Source organism: Asterias amurensis, chromosome 5, assembly GCF_032118995.1.
Source record: "Asterias amurensis chromosome 5, ASM3211899v1".
Taxonomy (NCBI): domain Eukaryota; kingdom Metazoa; phylum Echinodermata; class Asteroidea; order Forcipulatida; family Asteriidae; genus Asterias; species Asterias amurensis.
This window is the reverse complement of record NC_092652.1, coordinates 25368530-25389720: the sequence shown is the minus strand read 5'-3', so window position 1 is coordinate 25389720 and position 21191 is coordinate 25368530. Positions and strand designations below refer to the sequence as shown.

The 21191-nt window shown below is 38.1% G+C and overlaps 1 protein-coding gene across 2 annotated transcripts in view; it reads left to right on the top strand.

The window, feature by feature from the left end:
- LOC139937621 (interleukin enhancer-binding factor 2 homolog) overlaps positions 1-18689 on the top strand; it is a 92590-nt gene extending 73901 nt beyond the window's left edge. Inside the window, exons 12-13 of one of the 2 annotated variants that reach the window (XM_071932857.1) lie at positions 2137-2306; positions 18262-18689. In XM_071932857.1, coding sequence (XP_071788958.1) covers positions 2137-2288 — 152 coding nt within the window. In that variant the 3' untranslated portion in view covers positions 2289-2306; positions 18262-18689. Of the gene's footprint in view, positions 1-2136; positions 3536-18261 lie in introns of those variants that run through there. The other variant, XM_071932856.1, reaches the window with a different exon arrangement.
- Positions 18690-21191: the final 2502 nt, after the last annotated feature.

The window sequence follows — 21191 nt, the reverse complement described above, 5'->3', positions numbered from 1 at the left end:
GTGTGCACAGGTAATAAATGAATGTGTTCAATAATTTAAATGAAGCTAGTGGTGGCGGTTGACTTACGCAAAATTTTGTTTTTTTTCAAAGAAAGAAAATAGAATTAGCTATTGCAAACCACTTACCAACCAAAAGGACTTTGGGTATACATGAAAAAGAAGGAAAAAAAGTTAGTGGACTGATGTTTTTAGCCCCCGAGAAAGACTCTGCTGGGGTCAAAACATCACTAATTTTGTTTCTACGTTCTTCAAAATGTACTCTCACTCAGAAGTACATGTACATCAATAGTAGAAAACTACTTTAAATTTCTGCTGCCTCACATTGCGAAATTCTTTACTGGGTTGAGTTTTTGAAAACCACCCAAGTGACTGCTTTGCATTGGTCATTACATTGATTTGGCTCATAACTTTAACTTGAATGCATGAATTATTCCAGAGTGCTTGATATATTTCTATCAGTGGCAGCCGTTTTGGGTTTCTAGTTGCAGGCGGTGCAGTGTCACATTTCCATCCGCGGTACAAATTTCCACGACTGGACAACAGTTAACATACGCTCCACGAGAAATAAGAGTAAAGTGAAATAGCAACTGCTATGTAGGGTCGGTGTATCACTATGTCTGTTTAACATGCACACCTATGGGCAAAAGGCCGATACTGATCTATTTGGGACCCCGAAACCAGATAAATTGAGTGCCGTATTGATACTATAAAAAATGCCTTCCACACACACAAAAACGGGATAGGTGGGAGATACTGTAAATTGGATCAAGTGTCTGGGCGTCGGAGTGAAGTTATAAAGTATGCTGGACGGGTTTTATGAAAATGACAGTTCAATCTAGCGATTGATAAGGGACTTTGTTTGTCAATGTACTGTGTCGGTTTGTATTCTATAGATGTACAACATGTACTTACGGTACTTCAGTTACGCTTTTATATCTCAAGATGCATTGGTTGGTATGGAATGTTGTTGTGACTATACTTCACTCAGCAGAATAAGAGGGCATTGTATTGGGTGCTGGACTAATTGATTGTGTGCGTTGTGTGTTGTGTTTACTATTGGTATTACCTGCCGTCGATTTCACCACAATCTTCCTAACTTACTTAGGGTTAATCTTAGGACGAGTTCAGTTCCGTATCCGAAGACGTTAGGACGCATTGAACCCATCCTAAGTTAGATAGGATTAATCCTAGCGTTTCGTGAAATTGGCTGTAGGTATCTTCTCTCATCATACACATAGCTACCATGATGTTCAGACAATCATGGTACAATATTATAGAGCTTGTAACACGGCAAGCAAAAATTGCCTGACATTTTTCTGCTTAGCGACAATGGGGAGGATACCTGTCACAGATGGTACATTTGGAATGGTATTTTGGCCGATGACCTTACTCTAGTATGCATAATTTGTTGTACTTTCTGTGCCGTTCTTTGAAATTGAGCCAAGATGTCTGATATCTTGGTCATTGTAATGTAAGTGATTGAAAATGAAGTTGGAGCATCGATAACTTACTACCATTTTATCACAGGCTGATTGAGTTATTGACACATAAAAGTGGAATTGGGAGAAAGTAGAATTAGAGCATTGTACCTTTTTGTGAAGTGAAGCAGTTCTAAATACAGCGTGTCTCGCATCGCGCTGCGACCTCAAATCCTATCGTTGCTGAACATTGGACCATAACTTTACCCCAGGGTGGATAACGGTTAAGTTTACATTAGTGTGATATGTCACTGCATCAGGTGGAGCTAGCTGAGTCTGTGTTTACTTGGCTTAACTGTACTTATTCAACATCAAAACATCCGAGACAGAAATGTACCCCTTGGGTGGTGGGAGGGGAGTGGGGTATTTAACCTATGATGTTTGCGATCTCCTTGTGAACTTTTCCACGGCCTTGACATCAATGTTTGCCTTTGGGAGTTCAACTTTCAGGCCTGATACACTTCAAAGAGGCAACGAAGGTGATTGCTCCATGCATCATCATTGCATTGCTGCCCCTAAACTGCTGCCAGTAGAAATTTCCAAATTCCTCATAGGGTCCCCTTTAGCCAAGGAGAATGTGCCTGGGTGCCCCCTTGCCTTTTTAAAAACGATCCCCTTTGATGTCGATCTTCTTTCTCTCTTATTTTTCTGCATGCAGTGATAGCCACCGAGATGTCAGTGTGGGATGGAGTTGTGGTGACTCCGAGTGAGAAGGCTTACGAGCCACCTGCGGAGGGCGTCAAGGATGAAGAAGGGGAGGAAGCCACTGCCGAGGAGGCTGGGGAGATGGAGACCGTTGAGTCACAGTAGAGAGTCATAATGAGACAGGTGGGTATGTTGGGGGAGGGGGGATTCATGACACTACATCATTGGGTAACAGGTGGCTACTCTACTTTCCTGTACCTACCCAGGCAAACTGGGATAATGGGCGTAAACATAGCATCTTTGGGCGTAGTGTCATCAGTCACTGTCTCTACATCATTGGGTAACAGGTGGCTACTCTACTTTCCTGTACCTGCCCAGGTAAACTGGGATCATGGGCGTAAAAACTGCATCAGTGGGCGTAGTAAAGAACTGGGATAACGGCTGTAACAAGAACATCAGTGGACGAAAAACGGACGGGTTTCGTTGTCTGTTGTATCAGATGTACATGTAGGCATAAAATTATGTTGTCCAGATGTTGTCAATTAACAACACCCAGTTAACATGTAAGACTATCTACAGCCACATATAACGTCTCAAAAGGTTTCCAGTACATTTTTGTCAACAAGACAATTTGACAAGTTAGAATTCGTTTGCAGTTCTGATGGCTTTGAGACCATTCATTTCGGTTTAATCATAACAAAATGTCCAAGCAATGCTAATATATTGGTAAGTTCTTCAATCAAATTTTGTCAGTAAAAACCTTTTAGCCGACTGCTACAGGCATTTTGGCACAAGCCACTTGTGGCCGCTATCGTCTCTAAAGGTTTTTTTAAAAACTTCATAGGTCTATGTCTTCATTAAGTATGGCTGTCTTAAGTTACTGTTATCATTTTGTCCGGTGGAAGTTTTGTTATAAAATAGTTTGTTGTCTGTTTCATCCATCAATCGCAGTGCAGTTTAAATGTCTCAGTCAGCTGTTTTATTTGTGTTTAAGGAATTTGTAATTTTGTTTTAATAGAAGGCCTAAATGTTGTACATGTAGTGGTAGATTGTGCTCATGTTTGTGTTAGGTATGCTCTTACTGCATTGTGTGGTCTGCTGAACTCAGTGAATCAATGGGGGTAAACGACCCACTGATGACAAATCAACTTTTTATGTAGTTTCATAAGTAATATGTATTTCTTTGCTTGAGTTCTTTCTTATGAGGGATTAATTTTAGCTATTTTGTATTTACTTTTCTTAGCAGTGATGCCTTTGGCAAAACGTTTTTGTAAGAGAGTTAAATACTATAGCTTTGAAGCCACTGCTCAATGGGGGGGACTACTAGTTGCATTTTTGGAACTTTATTATGTACGAATGGAATCAACACTTTTTATTTCTTATTTGGACAATAAAGTTTCTTATCTTATCGTTATCTGCATTGAAAAATCCTGAATTATTTTGTATGCGTTTTTGTGAGACATTCATCCTTGCATGTCGTGTGTACTCTTGTTTGAAAGTTAACAACTTTCAACTTAAATCATTGGACAGTTTACCGCTGACTTGACCACCAGAATTTTAATTGGATGCCTTAATAGTCAGCTCCTTTGAATTATTCTTGATGAAATATTAAACGGTAAATTTGCTTTTTCAGGTATCACTGAGAATCCTCCAAGAGATTCACATTAAAAGCGGATCTCTACCGAAGCATCTGCCGTATTTTATATGATCTGCAAATATCTTGGCAGCCTTGCAAAACTTTAGACCCGGCTGTCAGTAACAAAGTTCATTATTGATCTTCCACTAAGTAAAATCACTATAGAAACTTCCCAGAAACGTAGAACTTTCTTTAACTTGCTTCTAAGCGTGAATAAGAAACTCTAGAATCTATGTAGAATCGTGTAAGTGCTCTATTTGATATTTGTCTCACTCCAATGTAGTCTCTCAACAAACAGAGTTCGGTTGTTATCATAGCAACCATCTATGTACCCAATCCAGATCTCGACTCTACGGGATTCAAAATAAACAGCAAATTGCTTATCCGTTCGTGGAGAATTTTGAAACAAACACCGTCTCCGCAATCTCCTTGAGTAGTTTAGTGTTGACTCGGATAAACCCAATCACATTTCTGAGTTGTTGTCACATGAAAGTGAGGGATTTAACGTAATAAGGTTGAATTTGACAAATATACCTAGTTCGTTTTCTTGTTGAGAGATCTCGGAAGTGGTAAATAAAATAAAGCGTACTCGGATTCCGGACGTGCTGCAGAACTAAGAAATTACTAGATGCCTGAGGCTAAGCCGCCAGTCGGAGATGGTGGCTACAATTAATCAAAAATGAAGATTCATCTTTCAATTTGTACCACAAATAAAAATGAATGAATAAATTGGTTGATCTGTTGGGATTACTTGAGGAGTAATGTTTGATCAAGGTGTTCCACGACTGATGAATTCAGTTTGAATTCGTCGGAATCCAGTTTGATGATGTTTTTTTCCCTTTGTTCCTGTTGTTGTTTTGGTTGTTTTCCCTCACGGTAAATTTCGTTTGCCTATTAAAGAAACATACCTTGAGTTTGAATGGAACCATAGTACTCAAAGTATGGAAACCATTTCAGTTATGCAAGGTGGCTGCAAATGTCTGAGGAATTGTCCCAGTTTGGTGATGTTTCTTCTCCTTTGTTAATGTTTTTTTTTTTTTTTTTTTTTTCCCCCTCATTGTAATGTTGTTTGCCTTTGGCAGAAACAAAGATCTTGAGTTTCAATGGAATCATATTGCTCAATGTATGGAAACCAATAGATATTCGTTTGCAAAGTGTCTGCAAAAACCTTGTAATTTAACTCCAAAGAGGTTTCAACTTTAGGAAGTAGAGGAACACCCTTACCATGAACAACAGTTTCATTTCGGGATTGTTATACTTTCCCTTTAAAGACACTGGACACTATTGGTAATTGTCAAAGACCAGTCTTAACACTAGGTGTATTTCATCATGAACATAAAATAACAAACCTGTGAAAATTTGAGCTCAATCGGTCATCGAAGTTGCGAGATAATGATGAAAGAAAAAACACGCTTGTCACACAAAGTTGTGTGTGTTTAGATGGTTGATTTTCGAGACCTCAAATTCTAAATCTGAGGTCTCGAAATCAAATTCGTGGAAAATTACTTCTTTCTAGAAAACTATGGCACTTCAGAGGGAGCCGTTTCTCACAATGTTTTATACTACCAACCTCTTCCCTTACACGTTACCAAGTAAGGTTTTATGCTAACAATTATTTTGAGTAATTACCAATAGTGTCTACTGCCTTTAATAATCAGAGGTTAATCTTAATATCAAAATTTAACTGAGTATACAAATACTGGGTGCTTCTTAGTTCAATATTGACCCCTTGCACGCGTCACAAGCGGCAACTGTGCCACGCTCACCATGTTGGTCGGCAAAAGGTTTACATGTAAACAGCGTGTCGTCTAAAATGCGCACTTCACTGAATAACGCACAGTGACATTGCCCACCAATATGGTGCATCCTAGATTATTCTGTTGATGACGTCAGGTGAATTGGGTCAACAGAAGAATATAATCACAAGTTGCAATTTGGACTGTTCCATTTCCGAGGGGAAGCTAATTCAAATGGAACGGTCTAGATTTGATATGTTTTAACATAATTCTTACTATATTTCATAATAAATACAGTTAAGTTTGACCAACTTATTTACTTCAACAATTAGGTATTAAATTGCCGATAAAGATAAGCTGGAGCTGTTTAAGACCGGATAAAAGGTCACTCGGTGTTTTATAGCCATTATGTTTGTTGGCGTGCATGTACGTGCCCACGCCAATAACGTGTAACGCAATCAACACCAATGTATTTTTTTTGTATCCACTCGCATTCACCTGAGAAACACTACTGCAGTGTTTCGATTTCATAGTTAATATCTTAAAGCGCATAATATTTTTCTATGTGTGACATTATTTTTTCATGCATTGAATTGCGACGTATCAATTTTCTCCCTAAATGTAACCACTTTGAATTGCAAAGGCAGTAGAAAGGCTGGTTTGGAAAGTTCCTTCATTTAAAAATCGTCCAAATAGGTTTCAGGTTCGCTGTTGCGCTTTAAAACCATATAGGATGAATTGGATCCATTGAACGCCCAATCCACCTGAGACGTGCCTCCTGAGCGTTCTCTTCCGGCCGCTTTTGTTTCTTTATGCCGAAATTTCTTAGCCAGTTTTTCATTTCAGCGATAGGAATAATGTTGACGGATTTGATTTAGCCCTAAGCAGTGACACCTAAGAAAGTGCGTTAATTTTTTCAGGTTCTGTATTGTCTGATCTCCCGATGATAACGGTTATCGTTGGCAGGGTCACAGTCATTAAGTTCTGTGTCCACATTAGGTAGAGGAATCTGAGAATTTGCTCAGAAATCTGAGATACAATGGCGTAATAATAGGAATAGAAATCCGTTTAAACTTTTAACAAAAGGCGGGGAAGGGAGAAAACATATTGAAGAATTGCAGTTTAAATGCATTTATATTAAAATCGGAAGCCAAGCATGTATTTTGTTTATTTTAATCCACGCGAAATTTTGAAAACATTGTAAAATTTAGCTTCCTGCGGCCAAGCTAAACATTGGAGGAGCTTTTGACATGTAAGACGAGCAAGCAGCTTGAAAGACGAGACGTGAAGTCAGTTCGGACTTTTGAAGAAGTTTTCAAGAACTATTATCTAAACACTGCAAATTCAATAGTTAAAATGCAGCATCAAAAACCACTCTGCACCAGGGGAATTGAGTGTACTTTTGCAAAATATCAAATGATGAAATTCAAGTACGGTGAACCAAATTCAAAGAATTTATACATCCGATGGTTTTTTGTTTAGTTTAATTTTGTCTGGTATTTTTTGTTTTTACATACAAAAGAGGAAATGGTGTTAAAAAGTGGCTTTTGTGTTGGATGTTTTCTTCAGTGAAATGCTCTAAAAGGGGAATAGTCCTTCAAGGATTGTTTGGATGATATTTATATTTCGAGAGGAAGTCATGTCGACTCAAGATGTCCGATATACCTCTTCCCATCCACAAACTGTTGTCTCAGAGACACAAGTACAGTTCTACATTTTTATCCGAGTGACATCACTGTTGAGATATTATAGGATGTCTTCTATTTTTTGCATTCTTAAATCTTGGATCAGTTTGACATGTCTCCCCATGGGTTACGTCAGCAACTTGCAGGCATGGGATTTCAAGTCAAATTCTCCCCTAGTGAAGTACACATTGTTGATTTTCACACGTACGGATTTGACAAGTACTATAAAGTTGTAATGTTATCCACTCCTATAGTCCATGGGAAAGCATTACCAACCACGCCATTGCTAACGGCATATCCAAGTAACATCCCTATTCATTTTCATTGGTTGAAAGCAGTTAACTGTCACATTTTCAAAATGGAGTAAGGGGTGTACCAGGTTCAGGCACTGAACACTGTTGGTAACTACTCAGAAACTTACTTGGTAACGAGTAATGGGGAGCTGTGAATAGTATAAAACATTGTGGGAACGGCTCCCTCTGAAGAAACATAGTTTTTGAGAAAGAGGTAATTTCCCACTCAAAATATTAAAAGACTTCAGGGCTAAAGCCTTTTTTAGGCATCTGAAAGCACACAGTGTTTTGCCACAAGGGCGCTTTCCATTATTCTCTTGCAACTTCGATTGACTTATTGAGCCCAAATTTTCACAGATTTCTTACTTTATGCATATGGTGATGGGCATTCTTATAATCGTGTCTGAGAAAACAATATTGTCTGAGAAACCAGCGCCCAAGTTCATTGCTCTGCTTACCACTTAATTCTGCACTTACAGACACCACTCTTCGCTTACTGTGGAATACCAAAATTCTCTGCTAGCTGTGAAAGTTATGAATGCCTAGCAATGCACATAAGCAGCAATTCCCTGCTAACCTGTGAAATATGCTTGACGTAAGCGCAGATATCCCTGCTTCCATAAGCGCAGATTCTTTGCTTACGGTAAGCAGAGCCATAAAGTTGGGCCTTGAAATCTTTCATTTGGGTTCAAGTATAGGATCATTTGGACAAGGTCTTTAAAGACACTGGACACTATTGGTAATTGTTAAAGACCAGTCTTCGGACTTGGTGTATCTCAACGTATACATATATAAACAAAACTGAAAATTTGAGCTTAATTGGTTTTCAAAGTTGCAAGATAATAATGAAAGAAAAAACAGCCTTGAGACCTCAAATTCTAAACTTGAGGTCTCAAAATCAAATTAGTGGAAAACTACTTCTTTCTCATTACTACGTCACTTCAGAGGGAGCCGTTTCTCACAATGTTTTATGCCATCAACCTCTCCCCATTACCCGTTACCAAGTAAGGTTTTATGCTAATAATTATTTTGAGTAATTACCAATAGTGTCCACTGCTTTTAAGTGTGTATTTTGATGAACTTGAGCAGGATTGATCAAACACCTGTATTACCATCCATAGATTCGCCAGATTACGCTGTGAAGGCTTTCTGAAGTTGATTATTCACCGCAAGGTTTTTTCCCCTAATGATACCCGTTATCTTGTCGGTGTAAATCCAAGGGATTTAGGGCTGTGTTATAAAGGAACGCTGTCTGGGGAATTCCCTAGCATTCATGGGCAAAGTCCAGAAGTCACCAGGCTATATTTTGTTACGAGGGTGTTAACGCACGACGACTCGTACAAAAGATCAGGACAAAAGCTGAGTGTATCTAGCGGCAACCCCTTGTGACAGTCATTAGGCGGTTCCCATGTTGGTGGTTACCAGGGAAACGTATGAGGCTATGTTCAGCTATGAATTCTTTGTTTTGTATGGAGTTGTTCGAGTGGCTGGAAAGGGGAATAAAAAAGTAACTTTCCCAAACTTTCTTGAAAAAAAAATGAAAAAAGAAGCACTGTCGGCCTTGGGTGCTTCTATCCATTATCAGTGAGGTATAGCGTCCATTGCATAATGCGTTGCAAACCTCATGCGACGTCTGGCTAAAAATCCACAATCAGGAATTACGCAAAGTGTGCGGCTTGGGAACTGACTGGGAAACCATTCCAGAGTCGATGCATGTGGCTATAGGGGGAGAACGCTTTTATTGCTCTTTTAGCCCACAGGCTATTTTTAGAAATGATACTTCCATGATTGTAAGCGATGTAGTAGTTTGTTGCAGTCCGCTTGATTTTTTGCAGTGGCTGCGTTGAGGAGTTATTGAAAATGACTGACAGTGAAAGAAAATGGAAATCAATTGCATATTAGGGAGCTATTTTAGACAATTGCTTAGGTCATATTCTTTTCCCTGTCGGTTTTCTGACAGTTATTTTTTTTTTAAAGCAGTATGCCCTACTTGCCACCTTCTCCAATTAAAGCCATTATACACTTTCGGTAAACAGTATTGTCCAAGTCCCACACTTCGTGTATCACAACTTATATATAAAATAACAAACCTGTGAAAATTTCGGTCATCGGAGTCGGGAGAAAATAACGGGAAAATCCACTCTTGTTTCCGCACGCTTCGCTGTGTCATGACATGTGTTTAAAATAAATCCGGAATTCTCGCTATCGAGAATAGATATTGTTTTATTGTTTTCTCAAAAAGTAAAGCATTTCATGGAATAATATTTCAAGAGAAGTCTTTCACCATTACCTTCTGTAAACCCTGTAAGTTATTTGTAAATCTGTGAACTTTTTTCTAATTTTCTGTACCGAAAGTGTATAATGGCTTTAAACATTTATTTGTACGGTGATTAACTGTAGTATATAATGTTAAATATTCAATGTTGTAACTACTGTATTGTAACCACTTTGTATTCATTTGTGCATATCTGATGTCCAATCTGGCTTTCTACACCTTCAGTTTTACAAAACCCTCATAGACCCTCTGGCATGTCTGGGAACAGGCAAAGTCTACTTGGCATGTCTGGGAACAGGCAAAGTCTCAGACTTGCCTGGTTGTTTGATGCTATCTTTTGTTCAAGAGAAATTGCCTGTGAGACTAGCTATAGCCTCAATGACTTGTAGAATTTTCGGCTCTGGTCTTAAAATGCCCATAGCAGGTTACCAGTCACAAATTCTACATGTGACATTTTGGCTGGTAACCCTGGTAAACCTGTGCTGGTAAGGTAGAGTGTGTTCTTAAAGAACTGTCTTTATTCTACTACCGCGGAGTAGATTTATGGGATGTTCGGGAGACTTCTCAGTTCTGAAAAGAACTGCCCTGCTTTTTAACTACTACCCAGGCAGAAGGTTTTGAAATTTGCCTTGCACTACTACTTTAGCTTAAAGGATCGTAACTAATTGCACTACTGCGGAGTCAGTTCTTAAATTTGTCTCAACGTTTCGACTAGCTTGCTCTAGTCATCATCAGGAGACTGTTTTTTTTGGTGCTTAAGCACTTCTATGTAATTGGGTCTAGGTCTTTGACAATTATTACCAAAGGTGTCCAGTGCCTTTAAAGCCATTGGACCCTTTTGGTAAACAGTATTGTCCAAAGGCCCACACTTCGTGTATTACAACATTATATAAAATAACAAACCTGTGAAAATTTAGGCTCAATCGGTCATCGGAGTCGGGAGAAAATGACAGGAAAACCCACCCTTGTTTCTGCATGTTTTGCCGTGTCATGACATGTGTTTAAAATAAATCAGTAATTCTCGTTAGCTAGAGTTGATAATTGTTTAATTGTTTTCTCAAAAAGTAAAGCATTTCATGGAATAATATTTCAAGAGAAGTCTTTCACCATTACCTTCTGTAAACCCTGTAAGTTATTTGTAAATCTGTGAACTTTTTTTTCTGTTCCAAAAGTATATAATGGCTTTAATCCATGGTGTGAAAACATCCCATCTTTGCTGTTTCTTCGTGTCGGTCGCTAAGATGCTCTTGGGACCTCATTTCCATGTTTCGTATCCTTCTACATTCACACACTCGTCTCTTCACTCTGTCCTCTCATTACTCAAATGGACAGGAAGACGGGTCTTAAAGAATCGCATGTTGAGTTTGAGCTCTTAGTAATTCCACTGTTGTCCCATTTCGGATTCACCTTTCAAGGCTCTGTGGAACTATGCAATACTGGAAGGTATTGTAGGTCTGGAACCCTAACTCAATTAAAGATTGATTACAGAAATGTCAGTGCTATTTACTTGCTTTAAAGGAAAAGTACCTTGTATTCTTTTCCAAATTTCTTTTGAGCAAATTGATTACCTATGGACTGTGTGTTTTCAAACTTCTAGGATGAATATTATGTTTTTGCATGTACACCGACATGTCTTAAGCATTGTTTTTTTGCCAAGTTCTGTGAAACGAAAGTCCACAGGCAAATCACTCGGGTGGGATTTGAACCCGTGACCTTTGTCATAATAGAGCAGATGTCTTACCAACAGACCGGCTGTTCCAATCCAATATTTTAGCAGCAGGTACTTTTTAATAGGTATTAATTTTGCGGCATTATGGGATAAAGAATTTGGTTTTTGCCCTTACACGGATGTGTGTTCAAGACTTATAACACGTGGGTTTAGAGCAAAAACAAAAACGTATTACTGATGCCAATCTGTTAATGGAACCAAGTGTGGACACCAAGTCAAGGATTAAACATGACTTTTAAAACCTGAAATATTTTTTTTGTATTTTTTAGTAAATGCGCAAGTATTTTAAAAATGGTTTTCAAGAGATTAAACGTTTGCATAAACGTGACGTCATGTCGGTAACTCAAGCCGTCGGGCCCCCTGGCTGTGTGCATATAGAAACGTGTGCACTGTGTGGCCTGGTACCCAGGCGCGTGTAGTTAGGGACCAGACTCTTTTTGCCGACGATATGTTTGAATTCCCGACGTGACGTCGATGGTAGGGGCGGTAACAATCCACAAGGGGGGGGGGCATGACTTATTCGCTCATTACGCAAGTCAGATATGTCGGGAATAACAAAACACATTTTATTGATGCCCAATACATCTATCAGAAATAAATGACAGCAAAATTAACTGTTTTATTTTAATTCACTGCAGCATCCCTTTAAGAATGTTGCCCAATTGTTGATGTTCGTGTTACATCACTAAAACTACATGTGTTGTGGCGCTTATAGTGAGGTGGATTAAGGAAAAGATCGTAACATGGCGGACAAAAGCACCATTTTTTCACCAAAGTATCAGTTTGACCCACAGTTTGGGCATGATTTGCAAATGGGTTGTCTTAATAATAAGCATCCTCACCCAAGTGTTTACTTGGTTTGAATGTTAATTTTTGAAAATTATTTGTTTTACATAAAAATAGAAATAAAGTGTTTTCATAAGTTGGTATGGGTATCTTTCAGAATTCTATATTAATAGAATTTAAAAACAAGTGTCCGTGGAATGACCAAAATAGGGACCTATTTCCTTTGGCCTTTGGCCTCTGGAAATAGGTCCCTTTTTTGGTCAATGAAATTATAGAGCAATAACCAACATCTCACAGGGCATCTCAACATTTCAGAGTGTCTGGAAATGTCATCTGACCAACATGGAATTGTTTTCATCTATTACTGCAGGGAAATAGGTCCCTCTTCTGGTCACTCACAGGTCCAAGGGGGTAATAGAATTGCTCCATTGACCAAATTATGCAAATCCAATGTGTTTTATAACACACCTTAGTATAAAATATGAACTAGGAAAAGAAACTTTTCAGGGTTTAATAAATTAACTGTTTTTAACTCATCAAATAACTCATTAGCATAGTTGGTGTTCACTACTCACATCATGAGTGGCACTGTAACCAGTTAATCAATGTTTGTGTATTGCAGGAAGTATTTCCTGCAAAATATTTGAGCGCAATGTCTTGACGCGAGTCTAGTTCACGGTGTTGCAAATCCGATGCACTAGACTATGAATGTGTTTCAGCCAACCCAAGGTCGTGGGTTCGATTCCCACTTAAGTAATATACCTGTGATTTTTTTTTTCATAGAGCTAGGGAAAGTACTGAGTAGAAAGTGTTACACACATGGTGGGTAAAACAAAAATTAATAATAATCACATTCCTATGTAGTTTTTTTTTTTTTTTAATTACCAATCCTATAGTATTGTATTTAACATTTTATTGTATGCTAGATGAAAAGACATCCATGTTGGTGTGATGAGATGACATCGCTATGTTACCATGACACTAAGGTGTCTAAAATAGCACGTAGGTTAGATGACACACAGCAATCTGATTAAAAATTTAATTAACAAATTGTGTATCCTCCCTCCATCACCACTTGGAGCTGCGAACTATACACTAATGATTTCATGTCATGAATATTTTTACATAATTTTTAGTTAAATAAAAGGTGAGCTGTGTTGACTTTACATAAACAAAAAAAATCTTTACAAATGCTGGGTGAATGAAATGATCTATTGGTAAAAGAAACCGGGAATTAATTAATGTCAAGCAGTAGGTATTTCATGGATGTTGAGCATGTTGGTTTATGGTAATAAGTGTAATGTGAAGTTGTTTGTATAATTATCGGGAGCTAAATTCAACCAGAAGTGAGGGTACCATTTGAAGCTGCGTTTGCATTGGACTTCTCGGTGCGGTAACTAATTGTGCGGCAATGTTGACTTATTGATGCAGTGAGTTACAGCCATTTGCACAAGGATAAATAAACTCTAACGCTTATTTGCCACCATTTTCCCCAAGAGGACACTCAGTACCTGGTATTGGAAGCGGTGTTGGTGTTAATTATTGCATTCCTTTTTATAAAGCTCTTTTGGTCTTGTTTGTGTTGCAGAGTTCTTGTAAAATGCTGTTTTTTGTTTAGTTCAGGTGTGTAAGTGCGTTTTTGTTCCTTTATGTATGTGTGCTGGTATGGTGTGTGTCTTGCCAGAGGTGTGTGGTTGCTGATTAATTTTATTCCCCTTTTTGCTTGTGAATTTTATGTATTGTAATATTGTTGTTCTCTTAATGATGTCCTTTTAACCTTTATAAAATATTGTAACATAGTTGCAATTCAGGTTTTATCTATCTATCTATCTAGCAGATTGGTCTCGGAAAAGTAAAGGATTAACTTACAGACTCTAACTTTTGATATTTCGGAAATTTTATCCTGGTTGCTGGACCCTACATATAACTACGAGGTGTTATTTGTCTTTATCTATAAATTGAGTCGTAGATTCTGATTGGTCAATCCATGGCATCAACAGTGTGGCATTTAAGCGCATTGTACATGTACAGTCCATATCACACCCAGTCCGTATTGCACTTTTCTAAACTGTGTGTATAAAGTATCGCGATGCTGGGGTCACGATTGAGTGTCCAGTAGACTTGGTTCCAAGTCTTTGATCTTTGTCCTTTGTCCTTTGTCCTTTGTCCTTCGTCCTGATAGTTGCTACATTGGTGGCTGAAACGGCAACCTCTTGTAATAAACCTTCGTCATTTAGCCTTTGGTTGCAAGTTAGGGTGCATGACAGCTATATTTGTGGGGGCGTTTTTCGTGACTGAGAAGGAGAGGAATAACCGCGATCTAAGACTTTAATCAAGTCTAAGTGTCCAGGGGTCGATTTTACCACGAGTAAGGACGAGTGCGAACTTAGGACTAGTCCTAGGAGATATACAAAATGTATGGGTATTCCTAAGTTAGGACGAGTAACTCTGCCTAACTCGAGATAAGACTAGTCCTAACTCTTTGTGAAATCCACCCATGGGGTCGATTTCACAAAGAGTTAGGTTTATGACTAGTCCTAGGAGATATATAAAATGTATGGGTAGGACGAGTTACTCGTCCTAACTCGTCCTAACTCGAGATAAGACTAGTCCTAACTCTTTGTGAAATCGACCCCAAGCACATCTGAGCCATCAGCTATGTATAATGGGAGATAATGCGAGTGTAATTTTTTTTTTTTTTTTTTTTTTTTTTTTTTTTGTCACATCACTTTTTTTTTTTTTACCCTGACACCATATTGGTGGAATGATTCCTTTTAAAACTAACAATGTATGAAATAAAACTTAAAAGATAATGTTGTCTGGCCTCCAACATCCGGCGCTAATTGTCGGCAGCACTTACAAACCGAAGTTAGGTTATGTTGTTAATCGTAGGAATAAGTGCTTTGTTACTTCGTGCGAAAACAGACCTTGTGTTTGCAAGGATTTTACATGATGTTGCCTGGAGTCGCTGGGACAACCTTGTCCTTGTTTTATACTAATGTAGCAGCTTGCTCTAGTTTGAACGCGTGTACGTCAAAGATCATGACAATTAAGTAGGATTTGAAACTTTGCATGGTGGAAATACGATATAAAAAGGTTTGCGGTGACACCATGTAATGACTATCTCTAAATGAGTTGGGGTGGTTCTGAAAAGGAACCGTTGGTTTCAACCGCGAACCTTTCTGTATCATGACAATTACCTTTTTGTTGCTTGTTCTTTTTGATCGAATGTGAACCAGAAATTTCCAAGATTTCCAAGATTTAACAATTTCAAATAATTATATTTTTTATTTTATCCATACACCGATTTGTGTTAGCACCGTATACTCAGTACTTTCCAGAGTCCTGTGAAAAAATATCACAGGCATATTACTCGGGTGGGACCCATGCATATGTACCTAACAAATACTCTGTAGTAATCCTAACTAAAATGTTTGGCCAAATAACCTCTTTAAGGCCCATTTGGAGAATTAATGGGGAAAGACAACTCCTTTAAAGGTAACTGACCTTTTCAAATACATATAAATGTAAAATGCATACACATGTACAGTACTTATATTATAACCTTAGGCTAATCAAGTACAAGTCGAGATGTCTTTGATGTATCACCACATCAAAACTAATAAGAAACAATTTTGCAGATTTCTGGAAAAAAAACCCAACATCTTACTTTGTATTATATTTTTAGAAGGTGACTATCCTTGTGTCTTATGATTGTAAAATGAATAGACATGTAGTGATAACCCTAGGCTAAAATGGAGCAAGTCATTGATCCATCACCACATTAGAACTAATACAATTTTTCTTTGGCAGATGTCTGCAGGGAAAACCAAACCATCTTCATTTAAATATCTTTTTGAAAGGTTAAAGCTAGACATTACAAAAACAAAAGTTTCTTAAAGTTCTTGTGTGTTCCCGGAGGCAGACAAATGCATAAAACATACAAAGTATGACAATGTGATGAGGGTTCTGAATGAATAAAACACGGACAAATTAGGCCATAAATTCCTGTGCTGTATATAGCGGGCGTGACCCAGTTGTCATAGAGTGTTCAGTGTACATTTAGGTTTTGCATGGATACCTTTAGACCAATCATCATCAGTTATTGATAAGCTTAAAGGAACACGTTGCCTTGGATCGGTCGAGTTTGTCTTTGAAAGCGTTTGTAACCGTTTGTTATAAAATGCATGGTTAGAAAGATGTTTTAAAAGTAGAATACAATGATCCACACACACTTGCCTCGAAATTGCGTGGTTTTCCTTTTTACTTTGCGAACTTACACGATCGGCCATTTATGGGGTCAAAAATTTGACTCCCATAAATGGCCGACCGTGTTTGTCGTTGTGTGGATCAGTATAATTTTATTCTACTTTTAAAATATCTTTCTAATCATATGCATTGTATAACAAACGGTTACAAATGGTTTTCAAAGACCAACTCGACCGATCCAAGGCAACGTGTTAAGGAACATTACAGAATTGGTAAGAGAAAAAAAATTGTTTAATGTCACAGATTTACATAAAACTTAGTACCGAGGTTTAATGATGATGATAGTAGAAAAAATCCCTTGAAATATTTCTGTGTGAATTGATGAGAAATAAATAAAACTAATATCCCGTTTGGAGTTATCGTTTATCAGTCAGCATTTTTTTAATTTTATTGGATCACATAAAGTGCTTACACTGTTTTGTTAGCAAAAAACAAATACTATAATGTTCCTATAAGCCATTTCCTGTTTCAGTGATCATAACTTGGTGTTTCTTTCATGTATTTGTCATGTAAATCATGTTCCCTTGATCTGTAGGACAAGGATCTGCAGACAAACTGTTATGATAGATGCTTAGAATTTAACATCTATTAAATCGTACCCGCTGCTAAAACATAGGATTCCAACTGTCTCTAGCTATCGGGCAACCTTGGTGGTCTAGACACTGCTCTAGAATTGCAAAGGTTCTGGGTTCGAATCCCATCCGAGTAATATGCCTGTGATTTGTTTTTTTCGCAGAACTTGGGGAAAGTACCCTGGTACTGAGTATACACATAGGGGTAGGCCTACATGTATATGGGTAAACCAAAATGCAAACTGTTATGGTTAACAGACCATGGAGCAATAGACTAACTGATGTCAATGTGCATCAAGGTCAGGGACATCATAGCCTTGCATTAGCAGATTACAATCAAAGGACATTTGCTGTAGAGATTATTATGTGTATAAATTGCAAATGAGTTTAAAATGAGGTTTATGTGCTTGTAGTCAGAGGTGAACCCCTGGTTTAGAGGTAGGTTCATATTTTTTGTAAAAAACCCTCACAACCACCCACCCCCCGCCCCCCCCCCCCAAACAAAGCCTACCGGTACTTATATAGTTTTTGGAGGCATTGCATGGTGAGGTATCGCTTTGCAGTAACACATGTGTATTTTGCTGTGCGGACTTTTGTTCTTTGGATTCTAGGTCTTGCCCTGTGGTAATTGTTATATTCTGACAACAAGGATGGTCATGGTTGTAAGAATCCTGCAAAATTATTTCATCTTAGGTGACCCCATTGATTAGAAATCAATTAGAAATCAATAACTGTATAGTGATGATTATACAGAAATGACTTTCCCCTCACAGCTCTGTGAAAAGTCGAATATTCATTAGTTCTATTTGGAATTCTGTGTCATGTCACAGAGTAAATAAGTTGAACTTTTAAATGAAGTGGCTTAATGTGAGACTTTTGGGACGCTTGGTGGCAGCAGACTTACCATAGGTAAAATTCTTCGTTCTCGCTCATGTGCGCACGCTCAGAACTACATAAACAATGGAAATTTACCTGGTAAGTCTGCTGCCACCTAGCGTCGCAAGTCTCCCATTGCATTTCATTTATTAGCAGAAAGTTATCAGAAAAAAAGTCTTTGAATAAGAATCAATCAAATAACACTCAGTATAATATATGTCTTGCTGTTAACAACAAATTGTAATTTCTATGCCACTGCTCTTTTTTTTCTTCTTCTTCAGTTGCACATGGCAACCGAGAAAGTAACCGAGCAGTAGGTCACCCACTATTGATTCTCTCCTCACAAGTTATCAGTTTCACTGGCGGATATCTTAAGCCTGAGATCAATACAAGGTAATGATATATGCAAGAAAGCTGCCTAAGGGAGCTCACACTTTAAACTCTGCCAGTATATCGGGTGATAGCACACCTGTGAATGACACTATAGGACTGTTTTTAGAAGTTCTGGGGCAGAGTCTAGATATATTCTGATTCAAATATTTACAGTGCAGTGGTCTGATTTGTAATCGGCTGAAAATGCAATGACCAACGGTTCAGCAGTTTGAAGTATATTGTTTGAGACAAAGAATATTTTGGGTGGGGATGAAATAAGTTTTAGACTTTGCGATAATGTGGAATGGAAACTCTGTGATAGCATATTGTATGAACCAGTTATAACATTGATAAACAAGTGATATGACATGTGGTTAATCACATATCAGAATAATACTTCTTATAGGTTTTGATGTTGACTGTATTTGATTAAACTCAGTTGAGATGAATTCTTAGTCTTGATTATTTTGTCAAGTACTGTCCTTGAATCATGATAGTCCTCCATGGTTTTCTGTCCCCCATCACTGATTTGAAAATATGTTTTTCCAGTCCCATATCCTTGTTACAGGGCCCAATTTCATAGAGGTTAAGCAGAAAACAGTGTTTCAAAAATTCCTGCTCAACAAAATTAAGCAGGACACCATCCACAGATATAGTACCTGTAAGATGGTATTTTGGCTGGTTACTTTATTCTGGTAAGCACTAAGCTATTTTTTGTGCTTATGAAATTAGGCCCATATCTTCCCGGTTTCCTGTATCCATGCTTGGGGTCTAGTAAACGAGTCTGGAGCAGTGGACAGCAAAGTGTATCCTTTGCTCTCAAAAATTTGCCGAAAGCTTGGTTATTAAGTCTTCACACAGGACTTAGTGGGTTATATGCTCTCAAGTGGGTATTTAAAGCAGCTCTTGACAGCCTTTGGTAGGACCTAATTTCTGTTTTTTTCTTTCAGTTTTGTGATGCGAGCTAGTCCATGCTTCACAACCATAAAAGTAGATGGGTATACACAAAGGTCTTTGTGTGGAATCATATAAAAAATAAAAAAAAAATAGTTGGACAATTATATGAAAGAGTGACATCAGCTCTTGTCCCAAAGGTTTGAAAAAAGAACTTCGCAAAACAAAGTGGTCAAGTATTAACCAGGGTGTGATTGGGTGTGATCCCTGGCTGTATAGCAGTTGTACATTTTGAATGGCTTATGAGCTAGGAAGCTCAGATGGTAGGGCGCAAACTACCTAATCCGAATGTCGCTGTTCGAATCCTGCTGAAGTTTTTTTTCTCTGTTCGACCTCAAAATGAATGTAAAGGAAAACTTTCAAGGATAAATTACAGTCACTGTTGTTAATTTTAAAATGAAAAAAAGTACACACCACCTGTGTACACTTTTCATCATCACTATTTTGAATCAATCGAAAAACATGTCAAGGTCAAACCTGTTTTCATATTTAATATGTAATATTCAGGATATTTTTAGTGACTTTACACTCCTGCTATCGACCTTCACTTTCAAGTCGTTTTATCTAAAGATACCATATTAACAGATCATTAATTGCATAAGTGTACTTTGACGATGCTTTAAAAGTACAGTTAATAGATGCTTCATGCTTGCTCCTCGATCATGTAAGGTTTGGAACTAAACCGCCTGTTATACTAAATGACATTAATACATCTAATAACCAGTAAACACCATGCATTGTATTGAGTTCAAGTTCGTTAACAGCATCTTTGAAGTGGACAAAGCTTAAGAATGCATTAATACTGTTTTGAAGTGGTCACAAGCCAGTGTACAACAACTGTGTTGTAAATTAGATTGGCTATTGGTCTTCGGGTAAGTGGTTGATTGTTAACAACACCCAACAAATCATATGCCTGTTAATTGAAAAAGAACTTGAAAACCTGTCTTTGAACATTTTGTACACACCCAGGTTAAGCTTGGTTTGCGGTAACACCATGTGCGTATCTACTTGCCAGGTAGAGTTTGTTCTTAGAGAACTGTCTTGCTTTATTCATAGAGAACTTTCTCTATACTTTATTCTACTGCCGCAGAGTAGATAATCGGAGGTTCGGGAGACTCCTCGGTTCTGAAAAGAACTGTCCTGCTTTTTAACTATTACCAGGGCGGGTGGTATAGAAAATAGACTGGACTACTACTTTAGCTTTAACTACTTTAGCTTATAGGATCGTAATTAACTGTACTACCGCGGAAGGTTCAGCTTGCTTGCTTGCAGACCAGGACAGAATTGTCAGTCATGCATGCAGTGGTGGACGTCAAAGATTGAGTAGTGGACAGAGTCATTCTTTCACATTGTCACATTAGGGTAAGATACTCTATGTTTTAGTAACACAAATTAGTCTACAAAAGTAAGTTTGCATGAATGCATCAAGAGTTTAATAGCGACACAACTTCTGTTTTTTAAAGTAATGTTTGCATGAATGCACGAACAGTTGAAACATTCATTTTGATGTTGTCACTTTTTGGTAAATTATGCACTATATTGATGTTTGCATGAATCATGGAGGACCTCCATGCATGAATGCATCAAGATGGTCGAATAGGACACTCCAGGGTCCTAACTAACCCCATCCTGGGACCTAGAATAAGCCCGAAGACTCCCCAGCGCAAAATAAAAGTATGTTTGCACTCTGAATTAGTTGGCCTATTATCCGGCACATAGACGGCCGGTGGAGTAATCGGCTTTCACGTCTCACCAAGTCCCTCCAAATGAGCTCGTATGAAAACTTGGTTGTTGAGTCAGAAACAACTACAACATAGTCTTCCCAAATGTGTCATCATTAATGTCAGACCCCGACCGTATAACAATGTTTGTCACCGAAACTTCC